Source organism: Grus americana, chromosome 15, assembly GCF_028858705.1.
Source record: "Grus americana isolate bGruAme1 chromosome 15, bGruAme1.mat, whole genome shotgun sequence".
Classification (NCBI taxonomy): domain Eukaryota; kingdom Metazoa; phylum Chordata; class Aves; order Gruiformes; family Gruidae; genus Grus; species Grus americana.
Genome location: NC_072866.1, coordinates 16633190 through 16655904, shown reverse-complemented (window position 1 = coordinate 16655904; position 22715 = coordinate 16633190). Strand labels below are relative to the sequence as shown.

General features: G+C 50.6%; 1 protein-coding gene and 2 long non-coding RNA genes across 3 annotated transcripts; all 3 read right to left on the bottom strand.

Moving 5' to 3' along the window:
• Positions 1-1606: 1606 nt before the first annotated feature.
• On the bottom strand, positions 1607-5739 carry LOC129213090 (uncharacterized). Its single transcript, XR_008579351.1, has 2 exons — positions 5071-5739; positions 1607-4150 (listed from the first exon to the last, which is right to left on the bottom strand). It is a non-coding gene; the product is annotated as an uncharacterized LOC129213090 (long non-coding RNA).
• Positions 5740-14039: 8300 nt separating this feature from the next.
• Positions 14040-16144, bottom strand: LOC129213091 (uncharacterized). The gene is made up of 2 exons (XR_008579352.1): positions 15779-16144; positions 14040-15667 (listed from the first exon to the last, which is right to left on the bottom strand). It is a non-coding gene; the product is annotated as an uncharacterized LOC129213091 (long non-coding RNA).
• Positions 16145-18920: 2776 nt separating this feature from the next.
• COQ7 (coenzyme Q7, hydroxylase) lies at positions 18921-22667 on the bottom strand. Its single transcript, XM_054842504.1, has 6 exons — positions 22474-22667; positions 22129-22328; positions 21663-21777; positions 21412-21551; positions 20190-20258; positions 18921-19502 (listed from the first exon to the last, which is right to left on the bottom strand). Exons 1-6 carry the CDS (start codon positions 22547-22549, stop codon positions 19425-19427), a joined length of 678 nt encoding a protein of 225 aa, XP_054698479.1. The 5' UTR covers positions 22550-22667; the 3' UTR covers positions 18921-19424.
• Between the last annotated feature and the right edge of the window lie 48 nt (positions 22668-22715).

The window sequence follows — 22715 nt, the reverse complement described above, 5'->3', positions numbered from 1 at the left end:
CTGCAGGGGAGTCCCTCTGTTCACAGCTCTGCCCAAGGGGCTCAGTGCCAAAGGGACAGCAAAGTTGTCTCCATTAATTCACCAGGTGCGTAGGGCCTGCTGCCGTACTAACAGTCAAATCATTCGAAAGCCTGGTGTGCCCAAATCATTCAGATGGTGACAAACTAAAAGGGAAGAAATAACCTTGGGAGGAGTTACTCATTTGTTGCACAGGGACTTTTGGCCTCATCTGTTGTTTGAGAACCAGCACGGTATCAGGCTCGCTGCGGTTAACTGCGACTGTCACGACACTTCTGCCCACAGCATCGCCCTCGGCAAGAACCAACGGCAGAACCGAGGATCCGTCAGAGATAGGCAGACAGGGCTGCCTCGGGCGTCATCCCAAGCCCACGAACAGCAGAGCCAAACATTTGGGTCAGAAGATGGGCCCAAAAACATTGCTGCACGTGCAAAGCCTCCAGGCACTGCTGGAGAGTTGAGCAGCCACATTAAACCCCATAGAAATCACTGGCACTTGCCTGGCACCAAGACTTCATCACCCAAACTACTTCTTCAGGGTGTTGCGGATCTGAAGAGATCTTCAGGACCTGCATTTCCTCCTACCCCCTCAGATGTGTCCCTCACGGGTTGTCCCATCCTCGCTGTAGCTGAGCTGTATTTCTGGATCTTTGTGTCCCAGCTAGCTTTAGCTTGAAGTGTCCTCTACGATGGTGATGACGATTAAACCTGACAAATGAGCATATCGAGCTCCTGCTGCTGCAAGCCTGGAGATTTCAATTACCTGACGATGTGAAGGCAGCATTTCACATTTAGAAAAAAGGAAAATTGTGCCACATGGTACCACATAGATCCAGTCATCAGGGTGGTCTGACATTTTCCCTGTTTGGGACAAGACTTCTTTATATAGCGTTTGTCCGTGGCTGCATCTCTTGACCATAGGGCTGGGTTTTCTTTCTAGAAGTCCCCCCTGCTTTCTGCACGGATGCTCAAGATCATTTTTAAACATGTATTTTCCTGGAAGCTAGCTGTCTCTCAGATGCCGATGGGGACAGGACCATCATCCTCGGCTTCTGTTTGTTTCATAAATATTTACTGAGTTTTGAAGCTGCTTGCTGAAGTTTAAGGAGCATTTATGTCAGCATTCTGTTGTGGTTTAATTTCAGGTGATCGAGTTATTACTGCATTACTGCAACTTGCTGCATTGTATGGTGCCATGGGTGGCCCCGTGGAGCTGATGAGCAGTGCTTGGGTACGAGAGACTGAACCCAGCACGCTGAAAATGCTGTAACAAGAAACGGGTTGGAGAACCAAGTGCGAGAGAAAGGCTGTACGAATGTTTGGTTATGTAATTTGGTTTTATATGAAACAAAACATGACTTCAAGTACATAAAAATCATACTTCACAGAAAGAAGCTTACGTTTTACAGCCAAGACGCTGCACTCAAAGCCAAACTAGGTAACCAAGGTCAAGCAGCCTGAATTAATTCACAGGCAACCAAACCAGGGTGAGAGGCAAGAGTGCACTTGAGAGCTACAGGGAGATGTCCTAACCACTCCAACACTGACCCTTGGAGTTACAATCAGGAGTTTATTTTTTTTTTAAATTAAAAATAAAGCAGATGTAAAGGTAAGAAACTGTAGGCAATTTTATACCACCTCAACCAGCACAATATTCCATGGCCCACAACCAAGAGCGTGTTTTCTGACAACTGTAGGACAGCTGAAGCCATGGCCTTGCTACTCAGAAATGTCATTCCACAACAGCCCTATCTCTGAAAACAACCAGGAAGCAAAAAGCATCTTTCTTCCCCACTCCTCGTTTCATGTTTTCCTGTATTTCTTCACAAAGCCGGATAAGAGGACAAAAACATTCATCATGCTGCTTATTGCCCGTGACCCGTCACTTCAAACACTTTGTTCTGCACCCACAAACCCCAAGAATGTTTACAAAGCACAGCTGTGCTGGTATGAAACCGATCCTTCAAGATGTTTTACTGAAAAATACCGTTGAACTCTTTGAAACCATTCGCCCATACTTTCCATTTTTAATAGCCTGTGCTTTTTTACACCTTTTTCCACATGCCTTCAGGTCTTGCTACAGGCATACTGATTTTTCAAGACAGCCTGCGCTCTCTTTTCATGCAAGGTTGATTTGATTAGCTGCACGTCGACGCTCAGGAGACAGACAGCTACATCTGCAGGAGCTGGCACGGCCCTTCGTGCCTGTCAGGCAGCTGCTGCCCACGGGGTGACCCCCAGCATCGCAGCACGGCGACGATCACTGTGCGACCTGCGGGCAGGGCGACAGCTGCAGCCTCCCTGCCAGCCCTGGGCCCCACGGGCTGGAGAAAATGCAGATGCCACCCCAGCCGGCGGGACGAGCCCATGGGCCGGCTGGCACGAGCCCAGGGGCCGGCTGGCACAAAGCGTGCGAGCAGCCACAACGGACCCGCCGGTGCAAATGCCGGCTCAGCACACGCTCGTACCCGCGCCAGACGGTGCTGGTGCTGGTGCAGGCTCCCTCAAGCTGCACAGTAACAGGCTGTACGCTGATAACCATGACCTCAAAATCAGGACCAGGGTGAATCCACACCATTAATTTTTACTACCGCTGTTTAAATCACCAGCTAGTCCTTTCTCACCTCCTCAGGCAGTGGCAAGACGAGAGCTGTAGAGCCTGCGGCTGATAAAAGATGCCCAGTGGCTTATTTCCCGGGCCCCCAGCTGCTTCACCGCTCCCTGAGCGCAGGCTGGGTCTCTGGGCAAAACACCGGCTAGGCCGGGGGGGAGACTTCGCAGAGGTGCTCAGCGTCACTATCCGCACCTTTCTCGGACACAGCCGGTTCAAGAGCCACTCCATCTGTCTGCTTGCACAAGCCAAGGGCGTTTGCTGGCTGCTGTACCAGAACTGAAGTGGTCACAAACACAAAACTGCTTCCAGTTACCAAACAGCATCATTCCTCGTTAGCCACCATTCCAGTCCCGCTGCAATTACGCTGCCGGGGCTGTGTTTGCTTTGCAACGGGTACAGTTCCTCCGCATTATCACAGCTTAGCCGTAGTTTGCGGTTTACGACCCATCACAGAGGAAAAGAAACAAACTGTTTTATCTAGTCTGGGGTACTTTGCTCCTCTTGTCGCGTCTAGTAACAAGAATATGGTGAATTTGAGAACGAGTCGCAGTGATGCGACTCACCTCTCCTGCGTGGTTTTCCACCACTTTCCAGGAGCCAGACCCCATGCAATGCATTTACTTCTGTGGTGGCTATCAGATTTGTTTTTCCTCTTTCTGGGTCTCCCAAGGCAGTAGCAGCTCATTTGTTTGGATTAAAAGATCTCTAAATTCCACTGCTGGCAAGTTATACTGCTGATGCTCCTCCTTTTTCACTTAGGTAGTAGTCTTCTTGTTCCTGTATAAAACTAAAACTAAAATAAAATAAATGTTATGAGGTTTTTAACAGCAATTGCGTACTCCAGAAAAATATTAGGTTGTACACCAATAACCATGACCTCAAAATCAGCACCAGAGAGAATTCATCAATTTTTACTACCATTGTTTAAATCCCCCATTGTTTAAATAGATGTTATCTAAACACTGGCTTCAGAATGCCCCGTATCCAGGACATCCTGTTCGCTCAACAAGGAATAAGGTTATACTGACTCCCATGCAAGTCAGAGCTAAAAATAGATACCCCAGTATATACAATCTGCATGGTATCTCTGGAGGAGGTTTGCAGAGGCAAAAGGAAGCGCTGAGTGTATGGCATCCATTAAAGTTTCTCCCCCGTTAGCAGTACTTCGTACGTCCGTGCCACTGATCCGCTGGTGCTACAGCTGTCTGAGGCGTAGGAGGAGCAGTCTGCACCGGCAAGCTCACCATCCCCACGGGCAGAAGCAAGCGGCAGGAGGACGGAAGGCACAGCCAGGTGACGGCATCTGTCTGGTGCTTTCACGATGTGCCTGAGCCCCAAGCCTGGGACTTTCCGGCCAGGCCGGCAGCTGTCCCGCTGAACCAAAGCTGCGCGCAGGCTGTTGAGGTGCAGGAGGAAACGCATGGGGATGCCTTCCTGCACCCGGGACGTACCGCTGCTCGTTACCGTGCGTGGGTTATACATATACACATATATACGTATCATGCACCGTTAAACAGCCTGTAGCAGAAAAGCACAATAATCAATTGCAAAAAAATACAAAGTTTGAAAGATCAGACACTTGACTTCATGCCCCCATCATTACTCTTCTAAGCATTTCCTCTGAAACAAAGCTGCTAGCACACCTCCTCCCCCAGCCCACGGGTGCTCCGGCGAGGGTGATGCCATGATCAGACCAACCATCCTTCACCCGCCATTCCTCTGACTCCGAGGTTTTACGGGGTACTGTTTGTTACAACACAAACCGACACGATCGGGCAGACGGGAATCCGTTGTGTGTTGTGGACTCATGAGTCTCTGCCAGCCACGGCAGCAGGGTGACCGGGTCCCCATTTAGGGATGGGAAAACAGGAGAGGGTATCTTGCTACCACAAGCAGCGGAGGAGACTCAGCAACCCAGGACTGAGGAGAGCCAGACCCCCAAAGCACGTGCACAGACATCGAGGAGTGTGGGTGTAGGGGTGTAACTACACATTCTCTCTTAAAATATTTTCTGTTTAATCAGCGGGATGTTCTTGCCACCTCTGCCAGTCTGTTTGCTCACCAGCTCTCAGCAGGGTGGAGCACTTCTTAATCAGAAAGCCTGCAAGCAGAGCTGGCTGCTGCAAACCACATATAGCCCAATACAGGATTTCCTTGCTGTAGAAGGACGGCTTCCTGAGTAATTCGTACAACAGCCTCTCGCCCAAGCCTGTCCTTGTTACAGCCAGAAATACCCAGGATCCGTGCTGTGAACAGCACCAGCATCAGCTGGCTCATCCCCAACTCGTCCCATATGGTTTGAAAACCCTCAAGGACTTGTTTAGCACAGAAACTCGTGTGAGCAGGGCGCCCGCGCTTACCCAGGCGACTGGCACGCCGGAAGCCATGCCTCCGTGTTTCCAGCTAAGCGCCGAGACAGGAACAACCCCCCAACCTACCTGCATGGGTGTCAGCCGGCACGCCGAGCTGTCTGACAAGCTGTGAGCACGGGAGACTGCCGCCGCACGGCCTCCGGGGAGCTGAAATTGCTGGTACTGTGGAAAAAAAAAAAAAAAAGCCAACTTCAGCATCACGGAAAGGAAACAGCTTTCAGCCAGGGGAGCGCAAGGGGAAAGGGAATCGGCAGTAATTGTGATACGCAATCAGAGATGTTTCTGACATTGAACGTGGAAAGATGAAACCTCTCCAGGTCAGGATCTGGAGTCTTGCGCTTGCTCTTTAAGTTCGGTATTTGATGTGATCCGGATACGAATGACAACAGCCACGCTGATGTACAGCTCCCAGTGCTGCGCCTGAAGGCTCCAGCCCTGCGGACTCTCCCAGGGCAGCGGAGGGGGTTAACGCGGCTGCCGAAAATCAACCCCGTGGCCGTGCCTTACCCGCTGCAGTTCAGGTTCTTCCCCGAGAGCTGGGGTGGCAGGACGAGGCGCGTCGCCCTCCCCGCGCAGGGTGGTCGTCAGGTAGAGCCAAGCCTTGCACGTGCTTGCGTTAAACTAGTTTAACAAAAACCAGTTTAATACCGATCTAATGAAACCTGGACGCGTGTGTGTGTGTTCGAGTGTAAACTTAATCGCTGACTGAAATGGGTTAGCTTAATTAATGGTAAGTTACTTAAATGTGTATTTGAATCATAATTTGCTAAACTAATAAAAACCGATCACATAGCTGAGCCCTAATTTGCTGATTAAAGCAGAGTAATTTAAATGAGGATTGTAACAGTTGCATTATACCTGTTTGGGGGTATTGTGCCGTTTGATTGATTTTAAAATCAATTTAGTAAGACTGGACCATTTTAAATAGCTCTGGCTGTTTGATGCCTTTGCTAGCAGAGAGAGAACTTAGGAAAGAGAATTTAACACAGGTTTCAATTTTCTATTTATCGCTCACGTTATTGGGACACGCTTTTCCCCGTGCTTCCCAAGGAAACTGTGCTGCTTGCCCAGCGCTCCCCCTCCAAACAGCTTTTCAGTCAAGCTGGTTGAACTTGCCCCGTGGGCAGGAGAGCAGAGGCCCAAAGCATCGGGGTACGCCATTTGATACGAGGGAGTTCCCGCCGGGTTCCCCAGGCTGCAGCAGGACCTCAGCCCCGCCTGGCCGTCTCACCCCGCTCGAGAGCTGTAAAGCCAAAACCTCATCGGCTGCTCAGAGAGTCACCTCTTCTTTTTTAACGCTTTTCACAAAGCAGGTTAAAACTTCCCTCACTTCCACCGCGACACCCGGGAATCCCGTCCGCCAGCGTTTGTGAATTTATCCTGGCGGAGAGTCTCAAGTCAGACGGCGAAAACGGCTCCTTGGTGGCACGCGGCACTTTTGCCACAACAACAAAGGGAAAAAAGCTTCTGGTTTTCATATACCAGTGCAAGGGTTCGTCCCACAGCGTTCCGCTGGTTTCAGCAGCGCTGTGTCTGTGTCGCTGATGGCTTTTGAAGGGCAGCAGAGCGGCAGCAGCCGCCTGCCATCCGGTGACTCCTTTCCGGGTCCCAGCCGTGAGCCTGCCTGCCCCCCGTGTCTTTCAGCTTCGGGCTTTTGTGCCCCTAAGCTTGCCACGAAATTAGAGGAGGGGCTTTGCGCCTGACAAATAACCTGCAGCAGCGAGCTGCAAAGATGAAGCTTCAGCTCGAAACGATGAGATACAGCACGCGGAATCAAAGGCGAGTGCGCAACGGGGAACAAGCTCTGTTATCGGCTTACAACCTCAGATAATGAGATGATCCCGGCTCAGCCAACACTCCTCCTGATGAGCCTGCGCTGGATCACCCACCCAGGGAAGAGGAGGGGAAAAAACAGCGTAGGAGGAAACCTGAGGGAGAGAGGATCAGTCCAGGGAAGCCGGCTTATCCACGCTCAGCAATCGGGGTGGGAAAAGCTGATGCTCCGGCTCACAGCACCCGCTCTGCCGGGCAGCCGCAGCTCAGGAAGCCTTGTCCTGGACCCTTACCTCATCGAGGGGGAAAGGTAATGTCTTAAAAGGAAAGTGGAGAAGGAGAAGCAACCCGAACGTGATGAAAGGGCCCGAGCCAGCACTGTTGCTCACCCCTGCATTTCCAGAGGACCGTAGCAGAGGTCCCTGGGCTCAGGGGGTTTCACCCCGCGCCGACGCAGGGAGCCTGGCAGCAATCACCTCCGTTGGGAAGTGCCGCCCCAGCGACACCAGCCCACGCAGGGCAGTGCCCTCTGCACCGCTCTGGCCCACCCCATTTGGATGGAAAGCTGCTGGGGGGATGCTGCGGGCACTGCTCGTTGTCGGTGGAAATGAACACCGCGCAGCGCAGCGCCTGGCGTAGGACATGGCGGCACACGCGGTTGTTTAAATCGTGCCTAAAAATCAGCCTCGCTCAAGTAATCGTCCTGCTTCAAGGGAAATTCTTTACCTGCTCGGCTGCCCTGTGAGGGACCGGCATTCCAGCGCTGGAGCCTGGAATCCCACTAGGAAGGCCAAACCGCATCTCTTCCCAGTGCCCCTCCGCACCGATTCCTCAGGCTGTGCCCCTTTAACTAAGACTAAACGTTCCACAGATCGATGCAAAGCAACGCAATTACTTCATTAGCAGGACAGCAAGTGCAGCATATACCTCCCTTTGTTTAAGGCCAGTCAGAGGAGCTTGTTAAATGACAGCTATTTTTACATCTGGTGTCACAGGTTTCCTTATTATTCCAGTGCCAGCCCCTTGAACAGAGGTAGAATCATCTTTCATGTCCTACCTAATTCAATTTAAATCTGGTTTGGTGTTTTTTCATTTACGATACAGAAGGTATCGTATTTGCTCCCTGGAACTGTAAAGTACGAGTCATCCGTCTCATCTCGCACAGGTACAAACGCAAAGCAAACCCACCGAGACAGCAGGAACCGCGCGGGCTCACCTGCGGCCGAGGTTGAGCCCAAACTGGCTGTGCCGCGGGCTGGGGCACGGCTGCACTTTATTTCTTACTTTACCTCCAGGAACACGTTCTGGCTCCTGTTCCCTTTGCCACCTCTGAAGCGGTACGTGCAAGCAGGGGAGGAGAACGGTGAACGCGCACGGTTGTTTTCCCCTGTCTCGGCAGCGGTGGGAAGGGACACGTCCGTGACCTGGCTGAGGTTCCTGGCTTGGAGAAACCAGGGAGAGGTTTTGCAGATGGGACCCGGGAACACCCTCCAGAGGAGCAAGGAGGACGCTGAGACGTCCTCCGTGGCAGCCGTCAGAACCCGATCGCCCCGACACGAGGCCCGTTTGGCTCCCTGAAGACGGCTTCTCATCAGCATCGGGCACCCAAAGCCATCGCTTCCCTAGCAGCAGGGTCCCCACCGCCTCTGGGATCTCTACGTCTGCGTCCTCTCTGGATGGAAAAGAACACGCTTGTAATTAAGGGAGGACGTAAACGTTGGAGAAAGCGCGGAGCAGTAAAAGACCACGCAGAAAGTGCGAAAGGGACTCAGACGCCTTTGCGGGACCGCGGACGTGGCACTGCAAAGCGGAGATGTCACCAGCCCCCCTCGCAATAACTTCCTGACCCTCACAGCAGCAGAAAAAAGGGATAACCGTGGTGGGTAAAGAATGAAATGCTTGAATTGAAAAGTGGAGAGGAACGGTTACCCACCGAAAAACAAGACTTCTGCTCGGATCGCAGCTCTTTAAACGACGCGACGTTGTCCCTGTATGAACGCGTTATTCCCCTCCCGTCTCTCTGCTCTGTCTGCTGCCGCAGCGTGACACACGTCAGGGGCTCGGGGAGAGCTGCCTCAGGCCGAACAAATTTCAAGCTCTGTCTGAGAGCACTTTGATATTGAAAGGCACACACTCAAAATTTCCACAGCTTTTGCTCCGCTGTGGGTACGGCTTCTCTGGGATCTGGTCTGACGGGAACATTAACAGCTCGTCTCTGCGGGAAGATTTCTAGTCATTTAAGAAGTAGGAAAGACCGAGGGCTGCATCGGAACTCACTGAGAGATTTCAGTTCACACAATTTCAGTGCCAGCCTTTGGCTCTGGAATGAATAATATACCCTCTTTCTGGATCAGGTTTTTGTCAGGTTTATGAATTATAAGCCTAGGAAATATATTTTAAATATCACTCCTAAACATATTAGAGTACAATGAATTATTCATGATGATTGAATGCTTCATTGGATTTATTTCCCTTGTTTTAATGAATCATTTATGGACTTTTGGGCATTTATCTCCCCTGAAGCTCTTCAGCAAATACTTTGAATGAGCAATTTTGAACCGGCGGGTTTCTTGGACACCATTTCCCTCCAGTAGCCTCTGTCATTTTTAGTTTGGGCTCTGCACACAGCTGCACCTGTGCTACAGCACTGATTTGGCTCCCTGATTAGATGACTGAATAAATAATAACAGAAGATTAATGGAAGGCAGGTATTTTACAAAGAGTAGGTATCTCCCAAAGAGCCAGCCAGCAGGTCCACTTACACCCTGTCCGTTGACCAGATGGAGGGGCGGTTGGAAAAAAAAAAAAAAAAAAAAGAGAGTAGAAACGAACGTAACTTAATTTTAGTGGTCATCTGCATCCATCAGCAAAAGGCAAGCCATCCAGGTCACAGCACACCTGAACAGGGCATGGTCACCCAGTGCGTGCAAGCTCGACGGCAGCCAGGTTGTCCTCTCCTGGCCTCCAGCCACGTTGCGGGTCGCTGTAACAGCACGAAGCCATCTCTTCTCTGCCTCAGGGAAACCCCGCTCCGCAGCACAGAGGCACCGTTTGTCACCAGCTCAGCAGAAGGGCTGGAAGGCTTCGAGTCCAGGAAAGGCACCAACGTGCCTGCGTGCTCCCTCCATCCTGGAGAGCCAGCGGAGAGCACCCAGCGGACTTGAAGACGTGGCTAGTGAAAGGCGCTTGCCAGCTCTCCTACACGTAAACGGCTCCATCCGCAGCCACGTGCCAGCCACCACCCATCCGCCTGTCACCTACCCAGGCGCAGTCGACTCCGCGCCTGAACGCGGCTCATCGCTGGTGACCGCAAGCCGCAGCTCTTACCTCTGCGATCGCCCTCTGGCTGGAAGGCGCGTTGCCCGCTCCTCGGCTCAATGCAGGTGGGTAGCTTTAAGGAAGAGGCACGTGCTGATGGGCATTTGCGTACTTTCACCCACCCATCCGTAATCAAAACCAATTGTAACGATAATACTTGCACTTGTAATTCGTTACCATCAGCACAAGGGTCTGATTCTTTCCGTACCCCCCGAAGCAGAGCAGTGCTGGAGAAGGGGCACAGCCGGACTCGCCCAGTGACCTAATGATGCGAATCAGCAACACCTTATAAAACGGTTTTAGAAACCAAGGACAGCAAAGCCCACGGAAAAATCTGACCCTACTTATACCCAGCAAAGGAAAAAAAAACCACCACCACAAACCCCAAAACCCCCAAACCCCTGAAATCCACGTAAGAAGTTGCTTGATTTAAGGCAAATACAGACAGGCGGTGGCTACCGCTTCTGACACTTCATAGCGTGCAAGTCTGGACAAAGGGTGAGCAGCCAGGGCACGGGTCTGGGTCCGGAGACTTGAATGGACTTCGATCCACTTCGGATTCTTTATCCTTGACAATAACCAAAAGAAAGCGAGACAGCTACAGAATCAAATCCATGATGGTGCGTCGGAGCAATTTCGGATTGTTGACTGTTTCTGTGAGAAGCAGATTAATATCTGGGTATGTGGGAGAACTTTGGAACGAGTACGTGTTGCCTAAGATGGGGCAGTGTGGCATAACAATTGCTGCCAGATGCAGCAAGATTTATCAGTGGTTTTACAACATGGACGAATATTCTCTAGGAAATCTCTGTAAACTTCTCCTCCTGCTACGTTTTTCATGCCCGACACGTGCAGCTCGTGTAATTTGTTCTATTAGTTTCTCTCGGTTGTGACCGTAAGACTTCGTAAGTGAAATGTTTGGGGTGGTTTGGGGTTTTTTTTCCAGGTAAATCAGAAAGACGAGTGTATTAGAGAGTTCTGCTGATTACTCTTAACTCACTGCAGCTCAGCCGGGAGTAAGCGCTCAGTAGGAGATGACATACGGAGGGCACACTATAACGCTTCTTCTGAAAACAAAGGCTGCATCGGTATCGTGTGTATTTTGATAAGTGCAGGGAAGACAAAAAGGGAAAAATATAACCGTGGATTCTCTTGGTAATAGGAAGGTCACTGGAAACAGGACGCGGGGCTTTCCCCACTGCGGGTGGTGAAGGGTTACCTCTGCTCGAATACCGAGTCTGTGGAGAACGATGAGTCAGTTGGAAAGAAATGTTGAACTATCGGGTCACTTCAAAGCAACGGCTTCAAGCAGGCGTTTTTATCCCAACGCTTTTGCACCATCATATCCAAGCAAGGTCTCGGGGGGGAGGCCCAGACGGCCGTTTCGGCAGTTAGGAACGGCCAGCGCTGCAAACTGAAAACCAGGCCCTGCTGTGCCTGCTCCATTGGGGATTTTCCCATGGATTAGGCAATGATCCACGGGAGGGCTCACGGTTACTCACACCGGCTTACCAGGATAAACCCTCTTGCTGGTCACCAACACCCGGTGCGCGTTGGGGCCGGTGCCCCGGGTGTCGGAGAGGAGCACATGTTCCAGCCCGTGCTGCACGTCCCTGCGTTTGTGACAAACGCTAAGCGAAGCCAACCGGCTCCAGAGTCTGTCTGCAAACACGCGTGTCTGCCACCTTCCTTCGCAAGGCTCAGCTCCCCGAGAAGAGCGCGCTGATTTCTCATGCGTTATCCCTCTAAACACATGCCCGATGTCCTCCTAGATTCTCACATTTTGTGCAAACGATAGCACTCATGTCACTTCAAATTGAGATATAATTATTTCTCATTAGCAAGTGTTGCTGCGATATTTGGGCGGAAGGAATTGAAAAGTGGGCAGTTGTTACATTTTAAAAAAAAAAAAAAAAACACAACATATCAGCCACCTTCGACGTCTTCAAGTAAACTGCATTTTTCCTGCCGACCTCAGAACAGCGAGGGCTGACGGGATGAGATGTGGGAGACAGCTCCTCATCCGTCACTAGCAGTTCGCTTTCCGGGTCGGGGCTGGAATTGAGCCGTTAAGCTATACTTGCAGAACACTCTCACCAGTGGTTTTAAGTCCTGCTGCCGCTCTTTTGCTGGATAAACCCACTTAAAAGCAGCGAAGTCTGCGCCTTTTCGCCAGATACCAGGTTAGCGCAGAGACCCGGGAGGTTCAGCTCCTCTCGAATCGCGTTTCCCGCGTATTTCTGCCGCAGACGCGCAAGGTGGCCGCAGGCAAGTGCCGAAAGCCTCAGAACAAGTTCAGCCCGGAGCATCCAATTATCCCCGTCGCTCTTGGGCTTAGAGCTAAGCATAAACTTACCCCTCGAGTAGACTTACACCCGGCAGCCTGCTCTTACTCCAGCCCTAAAGCAAAGCCCCTTTCTCACGGGAACGCCACGGGCTAGCAGGGAAGAGGTATTTGTTAAACACGACAGGGTCGCTCCTGAGAGGAGAGGGGGGCTCTGCCGCGCCTGCCTCGGGACCCGCAGCCGTCGGCGTGGGGGGACTTGGGGCGATACGCCCCGAGAGCGGAGGCCCCGCTGCGGTTTGGTGGCCAGACACGAGCCCTGGGAAAGCAAGTCGTGTGGGTTCTCCTGCCTCGGAAGCGGGGTGCCAGCTCCGGAGCACATCTCTGCCCCCACGGGAGGGAGGAAACTGTCAGCATAGACGGGAGACAGCTTTAGATTAGACCCAGGCTGCTGCTTAAAGAGGAAATTTAATCTAGAGAGAGCAACAAAGATCAACGGGATTGAGGCGGCCGCCTTGGCACTGCACGACTGTCTTCTCCTAGAAGCGAACGCTTTTCACTCCGCTGGATGCTTTAGCCATTTGCATACACCGTTAGCAGCCTCTGCCCCCAAACCACGAACTTGGGAGAAATTCCTGACAGCTTGCTGAAATGCAGCTGGGAGAGCTTGCCTTCAAAATGCTCTGCAAAAAACTTCAAATCCCCCTCACCCGCTGCTGCCTCTGCTCTGACCTAGCGGTCCCTGGCAGGTGGCTGGCCAGCGGCCACGAAGAAAACAGGAAAGCACTTTGAGTGCCAGAAATAATTTTTTTATTCTGCAGTCCAAAAAAGATATTTTAAATAGGAAAAACGCCCACTGCGTGTGTATGACTCCCTTTCATTAATACCTTGGTCTACACACGTCCATCCGTATCGTCAACTCAATAAATCCATCTGTCCTAAGCACAGGTAACGTTAAAAACCAAGTCACTGACATGCAAACAGTTGGGTAGAAAATACCGGCAGGGAAAGACGACAGCCTCGGGCACTCACGTGAAGCCTGGAGCCTAAACCAGATAACGAGACCGACAAGGCGGTCACTAGGCGCATCTCTTCCTTTCCTCTGCGCCGGCTGAGGGACCGGGCGTTGCGAGGAGAGCTGCAGCTCGGCACCCCCCTCCCGGGGCCACAGTCCCACCCGCAGACACCGTTTGCTGTGAGAGCCGGAACCGCCGTGGAAAAGCAGCAGGAACGCTGCGGCCGCGCCGAGGAGGAGACACGTGCCCCCCAGTCCGTGCCCGGTCCCCGCCGCCTCCCCCTGGCTGCTCTTTAGCGTGGGGCTCGGTGAAGGGCACGGACACGGGGGAGGTAAGAGCAGGGTGATCTTAGTGGCCTGAAGCTGCGCAGAGAACGTTTGCCCAGATAGCGGAGCCAAACGCTCCTCCACGGCACCACGTGTAACAAGCAGCGGCAGCCACAATCTCGGAGGGTTTAGGATGGGGGAAGAAAAAACCAAAAGCGTCGCTGGTAGGGTAACGCAGCACTGGAACGGGCTGCCCAGGGAGACTGGGGGATTTCTGTCCTTGGAGGGTTTCATCCCCTGGGTAGACAAACTCACGGCTGAGCTGCTTCAGCGCTGGCCGCAGCCCTGCCTCCAGCGGGAGCGGGGACGAGATGCCCTCCGGAGCTGCCTTCCAAGCAACACCGCGCCATTCCGGGCTCCCATCGGAACGTCGGCTACTGCCAGTTAAGAAGCAGCACAGGTAAAGGCAGGGCCGCTGCTTTAATTTTTGAAACAAAGATATTTAGCAGCAAAAAAAAAAAAATAAAAAATCTTTTTTAATATCAGCATAGGTGTATTCATCTGCATCTTAACAGGAGGAAATGCTGCTGCAAGCTGTCTTACCAGCCACCAAGAGGTGCCGTCCCCTGGTCTGCCTAGGTTTGGGTTCTGCTCTGCGGGGGCACAGAAGGCGGCACTGCTCAGAACCGCCGCAAATCGACAGGAGGCTGCGTTTATTGAAAGCACCTGACGACAGCAAACTGAATTTTCCTCCTACCGCAGTCGTTTTAGAGATCTGTTACCCACTGAATCTGTTCCAGTTAACTGTTAATTCACTTACTCATCACTAGATCAGCCCCCCCAACTCTAAATATAAGTATCAACAAGCTTTCTTCACCGCGAGTTCAGTCCAGCAGAATGGCCAGGCTGCTGTCATTCGGGTTTTTCATCTCAGCCGCTCTGGGGAAACTGAATTAACGGTAGAAAAATGGTGCCTTTACACAACCTCCTCCCTTATCACACGCATCCATCCTTTAAACTGCCCAATATTTTTTACTTATCCCTTTAAGCTCCCCGAGCTGAAAACGCGTGCAGAATTCAATGCAAGCGACACGCCACAACTTCGAAGCTAGTGACAAAAAATTACCGGCACCCATTTGGAACGGTATCTTCCCTAAAGTCAAGAAACCAGGCGGACACAAGGGACAGTACAGACTAAGTAACCCCTTAAATGTTAAGAAAAAAATAGGGAGGTACAATCCATGTCACCCCAGCGCAGGAATTGTATGGCACGTCCTCGGTCAGTCTGCAGCAAGCCCAGATCTGTCACGCTCAAGTGAGCCACGCGGATTTACTCCAGACAAAGATCACGCCCGTTCTATCCGACATTTCTTCTATCTGTAATATTTATCGTCTCAGACAATGACTTCGCTCTCTGCCAAACAATCTCACGAGTCCCGTTTTACGTAACTCATGGCACAAGTCCATCCGGCTTACATCAGCATCAGTTACTCTCAGCCGCGGGGATGCGACGTTTGCGGCAGCAAGAGCCTGAAGCCCGTACCAGCACGGCCAGACCTACGCTGCTGCGGCACCGCGTGCGCCTCGCCGCCCCGGCAGCTCTCTAGAGTTGTTGCTGATGGGCCGCAGGTCTTCAGAGCCGCTTTGAGTTTTCATAGCCATCCTTCTCGCTTCGTCACACAGAGCTGCCGTTGCCCGCTTGCTTTCCCTTGCTGGGTTTTCCTCCTCCCGAGCCAGCAGCGGTGCCTGCGAGCGCCGAGATCCTGCTGCAGAGCAGCAGCAAACGCCCCGAATTCCCAGCGCAAGGACCGCGCCGTCCGGCCGTGTCGCTCACCGGCGTTACCTTAATCTCCAGTTTGAGCAGCTTCAGAGACCGGATCGTGCCCAGCACTGACTGCAGGAGGAAACGGCGAGAGGCGAGGCACCGATGGAGCCCCGTGCCCCCTACACGCCCAGGGCAGATACGCTCTGCTCCTCCTCACCAAAAAATGATGCTCCCTCTCCTTCTGGAAGGGAAAATCAGGATCAAGCCCTTGGTTATCACAGGAGCTAGACGAAACCATCGTTACTTCGAGGGGGAGGATTTCATCCCACCGCGTACCACAGCGCCTGCTCACCTTCAGGTTCAGGAGAGCCCCGAAGGCACAGCGGCTGTCATCGTCCCCGCTCCCTGCGCTGAAACGCAGCGTTCCGCAGCCCCCCCGGCTGATCCAAGTTCCTTTTCCTCCATCAACACGACCAGAGTCCACAGAATCACAGAAGAGCAGGGGTTGGAAGGTTCATCGAGAATTGCTGTGATAACAGACTTGTATAAGCTACATACTTTGGCCTCGGCCTGCCATTAACCCCCGCCGGGACGGCTGACATTCGTCAGCTTTACTTCTGCCTGAAAATACCACATAAAAAGGAACTACAGCCCTGCAGCAGCCGTGCAACGGGAGTTCTGTACAGTACCTGAGCATCTCTAGCCCTTTTGTAGCCTTTCAAAACCTGAAACAGGTTTTTAAACAAAGAAAAAGCCCTTTTGGCTTGAGGAAAATGAAAAGCAACATCCGTTTTCATCGTAAAACAACAAAAGTAAAGAGCAGGTGCCAGCGAGCAGGGAAGGGCACGGCCGTCGGAAGTGCCACGAGAACAACGCACGGACGCACGCTCCAGCGGATGGGCACGAATACGCTGCTCCAGTAACAAGGAGGAACAAATCCTGGTCGGGAGCAGAAAGCAGAGCTGTTCTCCCAATTCACATTTTGTGCTCGCAGCCAGAGACAGCACCACTGTCCGACGGCCCACTCGAACGCGCAGGACGTTTTCAGCTGCCGAGGACAAAGGACTCGCTGTGAGCGCTCTCACGGTTACTGCAGATACGGCCAAGCGCGCTGACCTCATGCACGATTTCCCGGTATTTGATGTTCCCAGCCTTTGGCCAAACCAAACGCATTAAAAATGAGGTTTCTCTCTGCGACGTTCTTGCCCCAAGCGAGCAGGGCGTGATGGTCTCGGAGGCCACCCACATCTCAGACGAAGGATCACACGAACGCTTCTCCCACGACTGTCGAACACGGCCGCAGACATCTTCAGCGAATCCCTCCGCAACCACCGCCTTGGCGACCATCGGGCCTCAGCTGAGCATCGTCTATCTAGGAAAGCTCCACGGCTGCCTTGGCCAGGATTTAATCCTGATGGAGTGGCCGAGAGACCAGGAAACCACCTGGCTCGGTTTCCAGGCTGTATCAGAAGCCCATCGTGCGCATGGGCGTGCAACTTCCAGCTTTGAGCCCAAAACCTACCGCGCCCCTCTCGCCCGCCCGCCCTCCCAGTTCTGATAATGGACTTACAAAAGACGCCGTCCCACGCCACCCCGTTAGTAAAGGCTTTACAGTGGCCTAGTCACCCAGCAATCTTTTTCCCTCTTTTTACTCAAAGTCTGTGACTTACACGACTGCACCGCGTGTTCTTTCACCACCACTCGTTACCCACCTTCATTAACCATTCTTTTGTGCCGGTTCCTCGCTTCTCTGAATTACCTAGGAATTTTCCACGTGCCAGCGTATCGAGCGCTTTAGAGAAATTAAGGCAAGAAATCTGCGGGATGTACCTTTCGTTCAGAGAATCGGTCGAGTTAGAGGAACACGGTATCTTCCCCGGTAGGACGTACCGTTGGTAAGCTCAAGTTTCCATGCACGCTGCTACTTTGTTTGGACAATGAAAATAACAGCAATAGTTTGAGTATAACCAGGCCAGACTTGCAATGGTGTGATAGAAATTATGCTTAAAGGATGCGCAGTGTCTGTCATAATAAATCAGACAGAACAGGAGTGTCTACATTAAGATTTAACCTTCAGTCTAAGCTCCTTCACACAAAAAAAAAAAAAAAAAAGGGGGGGGGAAACTAACCCTCTTCAAGAAGTCTTTCATGTCAAATTACACAGCAGACTCAGAGGTGCCTGGGTCAGCAGCTCTCCGCAGCCTTCCCCAGCTCCCAGCTTGGATTCCAGGTGCTCCCAGCCGCTCCCACAGGTCTCGGATTCCTGGCAGCAACTCCACACTTCTCCTCCTCCTGCGGCCTCATCGCAGCTGCAACGTCGGGCCGTACCGTTTGGCCAGCGCAACGCAACTGGAACCTGCACGCAGCAAAAACGTCATCAAATTGCTCAACCGGCCTCAACAGAGCTGTGTGGTTTGGCCATCGAAGGTAGTGAAGATTGGCAACGGCAGCATCGGGCAACACTTGCTACTGTTTTACTCCTTGGTTTCCAATTCTTTCCTTTTCATGTAGGTTTACACCCATCACGTCCCATAAGCTAGGGACGAGAAATACTGACTTGTAATACATCATAGCTTTTAACCAGAAAATGAGATGCAACAAATTCTGCTACCTCATCTGTCAGGCTTAGCTATTCTTACCAAGGAAAAAACCCAACAAACACCAAAGCAAAAACCACCTGTAGAATTTGGGAAACCTGTAAAACTGGGAAACAACAGTTAGCTCATGGCAGTTAAAGAAGCCGCATCTCCACGAAGCTTTAGAAGCGTGGAAGTAAGGGGAAAAGCATGGATATGCGCTTTCTGTCCGACCCGCAGTATTTTTCATTGCTCATTCCCCTGCCTTGCCACATGTAATCAAAAGATCGTGCTTCTCAGCTATCAAATGGAATTCTCTCAGGGAGACTTGAAATACTTGTATCAAGATACCAGCATCTACATAATCCACATGCATTTGGAAAGCGATCCTGTTCCCAGAATGATGCAACAGGAAAAGAATGGAATAGTCAGGGAGTTCTTAAGATGTAAAGAGCACGAGATACCATCCTGCAAGAAGTGCCTTTCATCCCTACCCGTTTAGGAGACGCTAATTCCATTGCTGTACTTTTATCGCCTCCGATTAATGTTTAACAGAACAGGCATGCACAACTTGGTCTTTTTTTTTTTTTTTTTTTTTAATCGCTCCACGCTGTCAATGGGAAGCACGGGGATTGTTCAGACATTGAGACGGCAAGAGCGTCTCTGCTCAAGAGCCACTGAAGACTAGAAGCCAAGTAAGATAAATTTGAAAGCTCTAATAGGATATTAAGTGCAATTTCACGGGTGTTCCAAATTGCTCTCTCCACTTGCATTACATCAGGGATCCATTCCTTACACACGCATTCAGGACAAAAAAAAAAAGGCAAAAAAATCAAAGGAAGAAAAATTCTACTTAAATAAAGAATTCAGAATTGAGCCCAAAAAACATCCACAAAAACCCACAAACAAGTCTTCAAATGAAAGTCTTATAATACCAATCTTTATTCAAGACAGACTGAAAAGAAATACTTGCCAGTACTTCATTTACTTACCCTGAAAACAGAACTCAAAACTCTCCTGCTTAGTCAGTATTAACCATTTTAAAAGGAGCCGATGAGCTCCAGCTAATTTCAAGTATATATAATTTTGAAGGCAACAGAGAATGTCTTCACCATTTTTATATGCGTGTGTGTATATATGTATATACACACACACTATAGATAAATCATGTATATACACACATATTTTGCTGCCACCTTGTGAACAGTCTCTGAATAAGGAAGTTTAGCTCATACGGACCCAATTCTGCCATCTTTAGTCACATTTAGCTCAGCTGACACTTTCTGAACAGATACTCAATGTCAGAAAGGCCGGCTGAATCAGATGCTTAGTGAAGAAAATTTTAAAAGGCTGAATAAAATAACTATTAGTCTTCTGCAATTTCTGTACACTTTTGTGCCACAAACATTATGGGAAACATGGCTAAATTCTTTCTGATAAAAATATCGCAGCTTTGCATCCAAGTTGTATAGCTGTCTTCAAAACTGAATAAGCTGGTGCCTGTAAAACAAAGAGTAAGAGATTAAATACATCTCATGAAGTGTTTTGTTTGAACCACTGTGCTAAGGAATAGTAAGCATTATCTAAAAAACCCAAAACAAAGCAAAAACACAAACAAAAACCCCACCAACACCCCCCCCCATATTTGTAGTCTAACCTACCCTAGAGAAAACTAAATTTAAAATTATCAACTTTGCAGAATGTTTCCATTACAAATGTAAGTCAAGAGGGGAAAAAAAAAAAAAAAGGAGAGATGTCATACATTCCTCATACAGCATTCAAGGGAGCACAGAATTTGGGTTTCACACTTCCTAACATGGTTGTGTTCGTCTACCAAGATGATGCCTCAAGTTCCCAGCTGCATGGAAAGCACTTATTAGCCTTATCTTCAAAAATATTTAATCTAAACTTAAAATCAAATTAAAAACTCTGCAGAGGACACCTCTCAGGAAAACACAATCACTTGAACACTTGACATGAGTTCCAACAGATTCAATTCTGTTCCAGAAAAGTGAAAGCTGTAATACACTGTTTTCTTATATTTATCTGTGGGAAAGAATATCAAGTGCCTTATTCTCTTTATTTTTCCTCAAATAAAGAACTACACCACAGTCACTGGACAAGGAAGGTAAGAATATCACATCTACATCCTCACTAACAGTGCCCATTAGTTAACATCATACTTACCGCTTCTGCGTCATGCTCAAGCCCAATATCATGGTGCTCCCTTTCATCATCCCGAAATTGCTTTATTATCTTTAAAAGTAGCAGGTAATTAGTAAGTCTACTTTGCAGAGAAATCAAGGCAGCTAGTATGCAAAACTATATGCTGTTATGCACCAATGCAGGGCCCAGGTCTCTCAAAAGCTTCTCAAAGAGCTGAATCTCCAATTCAGCAAGAAGGGAATTATTGACAGCATTCCCCAAACCTAAAGTTCTTTTAACATTCTCACAAAAAGTCTTTAACAACTAAGCTGCTGTTTAACATACCACTATCTTTTTCACCGTTTCAAGAAAAGCTATAACCTATAGTCATAACACTAATTAGTTTCACACATACAAATTATTCTGACAATTTAAGTAACAAAATTGAGGTCCCTGCCTTGCCAGATGATCAGTCAGGGTGTTTCCCTGTAAGCCAACAGGGCTTTTGTCCATTCTAGCATGCCCTGAAGAACACTATTTTTCTCATCTAATTTTTCAACTGGGACAAAAACGTTCAAAGAATTTTCTCCCGAGCTGCCTGCAGGTAACTTGGATTGCTTCAAGTGCTCAGAGTTTACAGACACCCAAGCGCCGTCCCTACCCAACGGGTTCGCATCACTCCCGGTTCCATCGCTGGCCCTCCTCGTAGTTACGCTGTGAGTAACCTCGCTGCTCAGCTTTTTCTCTTTATTTCGTGCCCTCTCAGTGCTGCGTGTGGAAACAGGTCAGTCTCCCACAAACACCCTACAGGAACGTGTCCCAGTTTGATGCCCAATTTTCTTGCAGAGCTCCTTACATGCTCCAAACAGCATTCAAGACTAGAACTATACACTCATATCCAGTATAAGCAAAACGTTACTACGCAATCGTATTTTCTCCTTTTGTTTCCCCTCTAAAGCCTTCCTTTTAGGTAAAAGCAATCAAAATTAAAGCACAGTTCTCCTAATCGAGAGGGAAGCGTTGAATTACTGAAAGCATGCTGAAGCTAACCCAACACACATTTTAATTTCAGTGCTCGATCATTTTAGTGTCGCTGAAGGAAAAAACATCCTTTTAACCTAAAGTTTCTGTTGCCTTCAGCATTCTAAGCGAGCAAAGAGATCTGCCGTAAATTCTATAGGCATGTTATTTTAAGAGAGTAAAGTCACATTAGATAATTCAATGGATTTTTTTTTAAGCTGCTTTTTAAGACACAGTTAAATACCTGCAATAGCTCTTTGTACTTTTCTGGATCTTCTTCCATAAGAGTTCGGATCTGGCTGTTGTAGTGATCCGATATACTCTCTTCCACCGCCACTGTGCAAGCCATCGCACCTCTCTTTCCAAGTAAAGCACTGCCAGCCCCTGCGGTTGTGGTACCAAACATACACGAACAATGAGATCTGAAGCGCTACAAGTGATTCACACATTTGAAGACTTCATAAACCAGCAGCAATCGTAATAATACGAGCTCACCTAAAACAAAACCTGCTACATTCCAAAAAGGCAATAAAACAGTAGGTCGGACTCTGTACGCAACCATTAATTCATTGAACTTTTTCAGGTGGTCTTTTTCTTGATTCCACATTTGCTAGAAAAGAGCCAGATCACAGTAAATTATCAAAACAGACACGTTAAACGTTTCCAATAAAGCTATTCCAGAAACCCCGGACCAGCTCAGGCCCCTCGCCCTTTGACTGCGGAGGTCACGCCAGTCCCGTCGCCAAGAGGAAAGGGGGAAGAGGGGCAGGTGAGGACAGTTATGAAAAGGCAACATCAAAACGCGCTGCAGCAACAGCGAGTCGCCCCGCCGCCCTTCACAAACCCACGCGTGTTTAGAAAAGAGACGTACGGCTACCTACCCTCTTACCGCGTCATCCCACCCCCGTTAATCGAGGGCAAATTAACCAGAACCGCAGCGCCCGCTGTTAGGCCCGCTCACCTGAATGACGGGCCCCGCACTCGACCTGCCCAGCACCGCCATCTGTCCCGCATAAATCCGGTTGGCCCCGTACTCCCCTGCGTGGTCCACCCGGATGATGCGGTCTATAACGGGCTTGTTGACGCCCTCAGAAGCCACCCGCGTGCTGCACAGCCTGAGGGAAACCCCTCCGGCGGGCAAAGGCCACCCGCCCCGGAGACCTGCCGGAGAGACAAAGGTGACGCCAGCCCCGGCCTGAGGCGGCCCCGGGCGGTGCGGGGAGGGCCCGGGCGGCGGTGCCCCGGCAGCTTGAGGGGTGGGTGGGTGGGGGGGTGGGCGGGCGGGGGAGCCGAGCAGAGCCCCTACCCGCCGCGCAGCGGAGGGGCCGGCACCGCCCCAGCGAGCGCCGCACAGCCGGAGCCACGGCGGCGGCCACCTCCATCCCGCTGACCCCGACCGCTCCTCCGCCGCGTCGCACCGCCGTAACGTCATCACCGCGGGCCGCCTCCGCGCCGGGCTCCTGCCACCGCCCCGCCCTAACACGATTCCGATTGGCTCCCCAGCGCCGCCGCATTGGAGAGCGGAGCTGTCAGTCAGGGCCGGCGTCT